At 40.8% G+C, this 10,042-nt stretch overlaps 1 protein-coding gene across 1 annotated transcript in view; it reads right to left on the bottom strand.

Annotated features, from left to right (window-relative positions):
* Positions 1–5,802: 5,802 nt before the first annotated feature.
* The window catches only part of eipr1 (EARP complex and GARP complex interacting protein 1), a 66,914-nt gene continuing 62,674 nt past the window's right edge, over positions 5,803–10,042 (bottom strand). The window contains exons 9-10 of the mRNA XM_067480107.1: positions 6,615–6,855; positions 5,803–6,146 (exon numbers count right to left, since the gene is read on the bottom strand). Coding sequence (XP_067336208.1) covers positions 6,657–6,855 — 199 coding nt within the window. The 3' untranslated portion in view covers positions 5,803–6,146; positions 6,615–6,656. The remainder of the gene's footprint in view (positions 6,147–6,614; positions 6,856–10,042) is intronic.

The raw sequence follows: 10,042 nt of genomic DNA, 5'->3' as shown, positions 1-10,042 counted from the left end.
GCAGTCACGGCAAGAAGAGTTGAATGGCCCTGACCGCATTAACCCACTGGTGTCCTTCGTATGAGAGTGGCTGGGAGGCCGAAAACAGACAGGCAACATCAGTCCCATCGGAAATACCACAGCTGTAGAGTGAAGAAAAAGGGAAAGAGGTAAAGGTAAGAACTTGTATTAAATTGTACTGAAATAAAAAAAAAAACTTTTTTGAAATATACTTTGAGTAGATGTTATTAAATTTATTTACGTTGAAAAATGAATTTCTAGTGGTGTGCTTTTATTTTCCATCCTGCTTCCTGCTGTAGAGCTCCTTACAGGCAGCTACGTGAAAAAAGAGAAACTTAGGTACATGTAGCTCCACAACAGGGTCAAATGCAAGCATAACACTGAATATGTTCAACTCAACTCCTAAAGATAGCCAAGGGATAGAACCTCGGGCAGCAACTGTGAAGGAAAACAATCTACAAGAACAATTTAACAACTGGAACTGCAAGGATGATTAGAGGGAACGCAAGAGCGGACATGGTTCAAGCTGCAAGAGAGCCGTGTCTACACAAACAATTTGCTGCTAAAGCTACTGGTTATTACCAAATCTGAAATTCCGTGGCTACAGTGAACTTTGAATGCAGCTCCAGCAAATACAGCCTAATGATACTGTCACTGAATGAAGCTGTCACTGTTTAGGACTTGAAGTAGATTTCATCCTCAGGCTTAACTAAGTTCCCTTAGTGTTAGGGAGGAGATGATTTAAATCGCACCAGTACAATAAGTAACTAAAGTTGGGTTAATTTCAAAGTAGAACACCTAAAAATAAACTAACTTGAATAAAATACAAGTGCAGTTTAAAATAGTCCAAAAAGTACAAAAAAACTCTTCTTTGTTACAGTAATGAGAGTAACGATTTATCAGAACAAGAAGGACTGATGTGTGTTAATGGTGACCTGCAGTGCTTCCTGGTGTGTGTGTGTGTGTGTGTGTGAGAGAGAGAGAGAGAGAGAGAGAGAGAGAAGCCTTTAAGACCACGAATGTGTGTCATAGGACACCAATTACAGACAGCAACAGGAGTAGCAGGAGTATCAATAGGTCATTACTGTGATACCGACCGTGGCTGGTTCCTATGTATTTAATGGACACCAGGGTGTTTGGACCATTAGACTGCTTCTCTACAGCCATCTGGTCATCTGAAGAAACTCCTGTAACATCCGAACATAGCACATCATTATTAGCCATGGCTGGACGGAGTGTGCATGTGCATGTGTGTGTCTGGGAGAACATGTGGAAGAGTGTGCTTTCGAGAAACAGAGGTTAGCGCCCGGTCGATGATAGAATCTGCAAATGGACGCCACCTATTGCGGCGGCAGGACAAGTCATTTTAGCAGCCTAATGGAATTCTACAGCATGGGAATACAGTGTATAGAAGGAGATATCATCTTGTGCAATAGGAAGAGCTGTGTGCTGTGGTGAATTCTGATATTTCTATCTATTCCCTCATAGTGGAAGATGAAACTTATTTCAAGTTGAGGTTAACACAGATGAGATTGCCACTACTGAAGCCCACTGGAAGACTTAACATGATCTTCACTAGCTCGAAAAGCGAGGGACTGACCAGGTTGCAGGTGTGGAACACACCTAAGAAGATAGATTTGGATGTTGTTCACAGCGCAGCGTGCACTATGAACTTACCAGGCAGATAATTTATACCCACCCTTTACTCCCAAGTCTGCCTTTTAATAAGCAGAAGCTCTGAGTCATAAAATGACTGTGAGATTCATTAAATCATTAGCCATTAGCCACTTTGAGTGTGTTGTTAACAAAAGCTTTGCCAGGTAGGGTTCGTGCGTGTTTATTAGCCCTATGAATTTTTAAGGAGGGATCTTTTAGTGCTGTAGATCAATAGCTTTCCTACACATACAAGCTTTGCACTAAATCATTTCACACTGGAGTCGGGTTACAACTTTTTGACGTGTTGATGATGGAAGTACAGCTGCCAGAGTAACAACCTTCTCTAAAAAACAATCAATATTATCAGGGGGGGGAAACATCACTCTCAAACTACCAAAATGTTTCTAGAGCACCGTTTGTTGAAACCTGTCTTCTACGGAAAGCTGGCAATGGGATGTTTGGTTTCTTTGGCCAAAGTGAGGAAAATACTATTTTACTATGCGTACGCATCTGTACATCAGCCACAACATTAAACTTCATTATGACATTTGACTGGTGTATAGATTGTGAATAAAACTCTTTTTTTTTAATTTATAAGACAATTCATTTCAAAAAGATCTTCCCCCTCACTCCTATGTCTCTAGCACCTTGGTCTGGTAGATTGCCACATAGCTCAACTTGTTTTACTTGTTAAAAGCCCTATACTAGATTATTAAACACAAGGAAATGTGCCCCCACTCAAATGTTTACTGCACTTCTTTGGAGCCACTTTGGCAGATAAAGTCACTCACAATGGCACAAAAATGTTTTTTCTTAAACATAACTGCCTCCTTACATGATGTCACATGCAATGGTGACCCGGGAAAATTGCTGGTCACCCCACTGGCCCCCCGGAGAAGATCCCCCCTTTAATAAATCATATTCCAAGCCAAGCCAAGCCAACTTTATATTCAGTACATACAGACCATATAATCATCTTCAATCGAGACATAATGACAAAACCCAATCCACAGATAAATAAAGAACTTATGAGGAAATAAATAAATCATGAATAAAATAAATATACATGCCTGCCCACCAATTTCCGCTGACTGAGGCGCTTGCTCAGCGCTCAGCGACTGAGGAGCTGCAATTCCAACCTCCACCTGTGGAGGTGGTAATGTGCCCAAAGCCGTGCAAATTAAAATTTTCTGGGGGTTCCACTGGTCTCATGGTGTTTTCCATATGACTGGTTACAATGACAGAAGTAGAAGTAGTTTGTGTGAGAAGGTCCTGGGTTTTGTGGCCCAGCCAACCTTCCCAAACGTTTTCCTGGCAAACTTTCGTGGGTCTTAATTCTTGGTGATGTGTCCAGCTGCAAAAGGCCACCAAAAGGTAAACCTGAATCAGCAACTATCTGCACCTACTCCATGTGCTGTTTAATTACAGCAACTGTGCTGGGTTCAGACTACCCAATAGAAAGCCACCAACCTGGAGGAACAATCCTGACAATCAATCATTTTATCTTATCTACACAGTGGATGACAACTGACGTGAAAATCTGTGACAGCTCATGGCATCCAGAAGCAAAGACTTCCACGTGTATGGGCAACATTGAATAATAGAACAGAGCGCTTCTCCACTTCCTGTGTGGAGGTTGAATGTTATCGCTGTGCTTTCGTACTCCGCCTCCTTCCACAGTCCAAAGACGTGCATTTTAGGTGAAGTTTGGACTTTAAATGCTCCTGTATGTCTCTCTGGGTTGGTCCTAAGATCAGCTGATGAACTGTCTGGACTTTACCTCACTGTTCACCCAATGATCGCTGGGATTGGCTCCAGCCTCCCACGACCTTTAAAAGTAGAAGTGGTTGATATCATGATGGATGGATGTTGACATCTCCATTGCCTTTTTTAATACGTTCTTAGGAAACCATCATGACAGAGTGAACAAAAATACAAGGAACCCAGTGAGTACTGCCATTAACCCTAAGTTACGGTAGCAAATCCCCCATTATAATCTACAAAGAATGGAGAATGCTCATATAGGCAAACATACAGTAAAGGCATTTATCAATTGGCAGCTGTGATAATATCACACACGTTTTCAAAGACAGAAAGCTGTGTGTTGTCGTGTAGTCATATCTTTCAAATATACTATATCAAAGAACAACGGCTTCGGTTTATCCCGTCAGGGGTCATCCCAGTGGAACATGTCCCGCGTGGTGATTTAGCACGACTTTTTACCTCGGATGCCCTTCCTGCCGCAACCTTCCAATATAATCCCGGCACGGGACCGGCTCCAAGGTGATCCTTGGCGGTTGGGTGGGGCCACACCTTGTGGGGTGGCATTCAAACACACAGCCTTCTGCATCCCAACCCGATGCTCTACCACTGAGCCACCAGTCCCTCTTTTTCAAATATAATACACTATCACAAATCCTAAGTGATACTCAGGCCTAAGAGTAATCTGATGATCGGTTTTCAGTGCTTGCTGAGAACAAGCATTCCCTGAGCACACGTCAGTTGGCTGACATGCTTACTATAAGTATAACTCTTTAACCAAACAACACAATGTCATGTCTGCCCAAATGTGCAAGCAGCACAAGCAAGGTGGTCAAGTGCCAATCTCAAATTTGGTTCCAGGAAGTGCAAATCTCCTTAGTAGCAACTGCTTCACACAGACGTCTGAAGAGGGAAATGTGCTTTTGAGATGCTGTGTACAAATTATTCAGCCACAGCTTAAAAACGAAACGATTTCCCTTTCTCTCCTTCAGTCCATGTGTCTCTAACCCACAAAGCTGTGTGACAAACGAGGTTGGAGCAGAGGGTGTGTGCAAAAAGGCGTGAGAAACACAACCACCGCCATCCGTTGCCTAATTGCCAAGGTGCCGGTATGACGATGCAATTTGCATAGAAGAGATGGCAAATGGCTAAATGAGATTTTATTCAAATCGGTCTCCTTTGTGACTGCATCTATCACTGGATAAATGAAAGATTTGTATTCACTCCACTCCCTATTACAGCTCCACAAAAGCACATCTGACCTCCATTTTGGCTCCATTTGCATCTTGTTGATACATGGCACATTGAAACAATGCTTCCTGCTTTCTCCCCTCTGAGCAGCTTTAGTACAAACCTCCTCAGCCCTTTGCGCTTCCAAGTTCCAGTATTAACCAGATTTGAATAATCATTCTATTAAGCTGTCAGGTCCCAAAATCCCCACACTAGTTTTGGAGGTGGAGCGATTTCCAGACCTGTAAACAAAAAAAAATCAGATTTTGCCTTTTCCCATTTAAAAACAATCATAATCACATTAATTAAGAACTCTATCTATGCAGTCTGGACACTGAATTTGACAACCATGGATACTGGGCTGCTATTTCTACCTAGTGCTAGAAAATATGTTGCATTAAGCACAATAAATGTGCATGAAAGGAAAGGAAAAATGTAATAATAAAATGATTAATTTGGAAATATTAGAAACATTACAGTAGGTGGACCGTTCTATATAAATATAGAAATTGAAGAAGATTTAAAAATGCTCTGGTATAATAATGAAAAATACATAGCTTACAGGAGCCTTATGGCCAATAAAGCAACAAATACATCAAGGTTTCTAAGATTGGTTGGAATTTGCCATTGTAAAACAATGCAGAGCCTCTGTCTAATAGAGCCAGGAGCCTAATGGCAATGATCCCACACTGGGTTAAGATCCTGATCCTGGGTTCACATCTGATGGAGACTGACTTGGGTCCATGAGATTTGATGAAGAATTTGACATTGAACTCCATGTTTGGAAACTTGCTCACTCCGTCTCAGTGAAACGAGCATTAAATTAATTCTCCCACAAGAATTTTATCTGGAGCAAAAGGTTGATTGTTTGAATGAACTAATGGAGACAATATTTCATCATTAGGTGAAGATAGTGGCATTCAGAAATACTTCATGGTTCAGATCACCAACAGATGTAGACAAAATTGTTGTTCCACTTTCAAGGGAAAAAAAAAAAAAGAAACCCACAATTTTTTCTAAAATAAATTTAAACTGACAAAAGTTTAAAAAAAAAAGAATAAAAAAGAATAACAAAAGTAATAAACTGGCTTTAAATATTAGATTCAACACAATAATTTTAATACAACAACAAATGAAAATGACCGGAACAGATTTCTTACAAAAGATTATGAATGACTGGATTATCGTAACATTTCAAAGTACGTATTTCCTGTAATTTTTCTGTATCATCACGTCTTTAATCTTGTAGTATATCAGTCATATAATAATTATTAATTTTTTTTTCTGAAAAGTAGTCAGTTTGCTGTTTAAATTGGCCTTTCGTCTAATACTGAAAATATTTAGTTGAATCATGAACAATTCCAAAGTCGGATTTATATTTGTGTTATTTCTTAACATTTTATTTCCTGCATTACTTTTGTCAGGTTATAACAGGGAAAAAAGTTGTTCCTCGTTTCTTGAAGAAGTGTAGCAACAATAATCCCCATGTCTGTACGTATCTGTAGGTAAGAGAGAAATGGTTTGTTTTAATGTGAAACACTGGGGAGTGCGAGTGAACACAAGTGCCACCAAACGAAAGATACAGAAATGTTTTCATGTTGCAGTCAGTGAAACAAAAAGAAAAATCTGGTCCTGAGCTGCTGGCATGTTTTGTTGTTTGAGAGGGGAGAACAAAGAAGAGAGGTCCATGGCTAAACCTTAGAACGTAATGCCATCCAAAAGCAGTTGTTTGAGTTAGGATTATTCACTCTATATGGTCTCAAAGACATATATAATTATTTATTTATTTATTTTTATAATTCAAATAGGATATGTGACCAATTTACAGGCAACTTTAAAATCTCCCCTCCCAATAAAAAGAACAGACCTAAAGCCAAATGAAGATTTTCAGATTTCAGAGTTTCTGATTCAAGTTAAATTCAGAGTAGTTTGGATGAAACGTCTCTGTATCTTTCCGTTAAATTTACCAGTCGTGTTGGGAAACCGCACAGTCCAGAAGTTGTCGGGGGCTAGTGGAGATGGCAAAACTTGTCCGAGTCATCAATCATTGCCAGTGAGACTACCCGCCTCTGGTGGCACAGCTGTTTGGGCAGTGACACCTGCATGCCAGCCGTGGCCCCTACATCTGTTGCTGGGCTGGTGGTGACAGGGTCATCTGTGGCTTTGTGGAACACAACAGCCAGCACGGCACCGTCTCCAGCAGCTGGACTGAGAGACACAAAACACAGGGTCAGAGGGCTGGAAGTGATATTTTGAGTGGAAATGAGTTTGAGATTGAAACTGATTTCATATCAGGCTGCTGCTCCACTTATCTGGAAGAAAAGCGAACGGTCAGCAGGATAAACTCACGGGTCCTTTTTGGGTTGATTTTCGTACTGTACATTCTTACAAGGAATGTTGACTTTGGTGACTTAATTCTCCAGACATGGAGGCTGTGGGGGTTCGAACAGATCACCTGTTTGCATTTTGTTCTCATTTTCTTGAGAGAACGGAATGTTAATGCCTCAGATTGATAATATTTCATTTAGATTTCATCTTTATACCTCAGAACAACAACAACACACATTCACCACCACACTAATCATGGAACAACACATGCTTCAGCTAACAAATTAATGTATGTATGATTTATATATTATTTTCTACGTACATATAGTTATGTTTTCATTGTTGCTGGGCCACCTTAACAAATCATTCCTTCCTTATCATTTTTATTTTATTTTAGTATGAATCTGCTAACTCTGCTATGGACACTGCAGTTACTGCTAAATAGGTGACACTTTCACTGCTGATTTTCATCAACACCCACTGATTTTACAAGGACATTTCCACGGTGTTGTTCTGCAAGCAAAAATCTGTTCAATAACTTTATCCTGGCTACTCTTGCTGGTGGGTCCAGACAGAAAACTACTCCAAATAGTCATACTAGACTCCTCTGCACAGATTTATCCATGCAGCCCTATAAATGCATAAGTACTGCAGCAATAGCTACAGTATGTCCACGCAGTACTGTGCTCTGCAATGTGTTGTGGTTAAATTGACTGAGTTATGATCCCATTCAATGGGGTGTTATCAGCTGTTATCAGTCCATATTAATGCTGCAGTAATCCTCTTTAAATTTTCTCCATTTCAATGTTATGATAAAGAGGAAACAAATAGCAGTTATAGTAAACATGACAGATGCAGGAGTGACTGTGGCTGCCATATTTTAGAAGATGAAAAAGTTTGGACCTACTTTGGAAGCCTGGTTCCCACATTGTAACTGTGTAGTGATAGGAAGTGATGCTTTCTGACCTTTTTTTTTTTCTTTTTTTTGAGTTCGTGTCTCTGCGGAATGGAGAAGCACAGTGACAATGCAGTGGGGAGAGAGGAAAAGAGAGGGGAGAAACAAAGCTGATACATTGTGCCAACTGTCTGAATTAGAAAGAAAAGTCTGCGGTGGAACATGACTTATTTAGACTTTTCTTTTAAACACTTTGTGTAAAAAACAAGGTGGTATTGCTCTGGTAACGATCTTTTCCTCATTCAGCCTTTGTAGCTCTGTAGCTCTGCAGCCTTTGTTATGCAACTTTGCTGTTGGACAAGAAACCTGGTCATGCCTATGGCACATGCCAGAGAAATCTGCATTCTATCAGGTTTCCCTAACCCCTTACCACAATTTCCATGTCCGTGTAAAATCACGTCATCAAAACTCTGGTTGAATGGATGGAGATGTGACTGGCTAATATCAGTGTTGAGTCAAAAGCTCAGGTCACTTTAACGAAGTTTCAAATGACTGTGCTATGTAATGCATTTTCAAATCTTTTCCATAAGTGGTTTGAATTGTCACTGCATCTTCATTGTCAAAAAAACAAACTTTTTCCATTCATCTATTCTCCGCCATCACATCTGAAACACTAATTCAGCAAAAATGGGAGAAGCCCTGCCCTGTGAATTCCAGAAAATAAAGGATTCTCTAGTCCTCATGATAAAGTGGTCAAAGTGAAAAAAAGAAGAGAGATGCTGTAAACACTAAGAGGAGGAGGAGTAAGAAGCATGAAGTCATTTTCAGAGTTCAAACCCACAAACAAGACCGAAGAGCCGATGGGAGGGAAGGATGCTGCTGCTCGTCTCCTCAGCTGCTCCACCCCAGCAAGCTTCTCCTCTCACCTCCCCTGCTGAGAAGTCAGCTTTCATGTTCTTTTCAAAGTCTCAGGTAGTATTACCCAGGGCAACCTTGACAGAGCCCGGGGCAAAGGCAGCGCTCAGCTCTGTACCTGCACGGGCTCACACACGAGAGCATGTGGCAACACATGCACACCATGATTCACACACACTCCACCAAATCTAGCACCAAAGTTCCCTCTTCCTACCCACACTCTACTTGCACACACACACACTCACACACACACACATATGTGTGTGTGTGTATATATTTATGTATGTATATATATATCTATATATAGATATATATATATATACATACACACACACACACCCTTTGATTGTCTCCACACTGTGGCTGTCATTAAGACTCATTAAGGGGGATGGTTTTATTGAAGGCAGTCGTGTTGAGGCATCTGCTGAATTATTCATACATGCCTTCCACTGCACTCTTTCTCTCTCTTTCTCTTCCACACACACACATATCACACATCCTGGAAATGCAGGAAGCTCAAGCAGAAGAGAGAGGGAGAGATGCAGCCTATATAGGTCACTTCCTCCTCCACCCACATCGCTCAGAAAGTGGAACTGGGAGGCAGGAGGGAGGGAGACGTAGAGCGAGGCTTATTATAGCAGGCAGGCAGGCACACACACACACACACACACACACACACACACACACACACACACATACGTAAACAGAAACACTGAGGCCTGAGCAGATAAAGGAGCAAACACCTCAGAGAATAGATTGTTACAGCCATGAATGAAGCTCAGAGTGGCTTTTGCCAGAAAGTGAGATTTCTGAGAGATTTTGTGTATGTGGGGGAGACATAAAGGGAGACATGAAGGGAGATGTCCCCCATAACAACAGGGTGCAAGGAAAATGGATGCAGATTTCAATTATGTTTGATCATATATTCAATTAAACAGGATTAAATATGCATCATCACATGGCTGTAATTGAAGGTAAAAGGAATAAATGCTGTGGGAAAATGAACACTGTAGGCTAAAATGATTAGACTACAGTTTCTCATTTTTATGAGATCGACAGTAGTACATTTAATGATGAGACATTTTCCCACATTATTAGGACATGCAATATTTTCTGATTATCAGGATGTACCTGATACATGACAGCGTGACTGATGAACACACAGTATGATGAGCCTACTCCATCTTCTCTCTGCAGCCTTTGACACTGTTATCAAACAGACCCTCCTGTCAGACCCTCCTGAACAGATCCTCCTCT

The sequence above is a fragment of the Channa argus genome, chromosome 16 (assembly GCF_033026475.1).
Source record: "Channa argus isolate prfri chromosome 16, Channa argus male v1.0, whole genome shotgun sequence".
Classification (NCBI taxonomy): domain Eukaryota; kingdom Metazoa; phylum Chordata; class Actinopteri; order Anabantiformes; family Channidae; genus Channa; species Channa argus.
The sequence above is the reverse complement of the archived record's forward strand: the minus strand, read 5'-3'. Positions and strand labels throughout refer to the sequence as shown.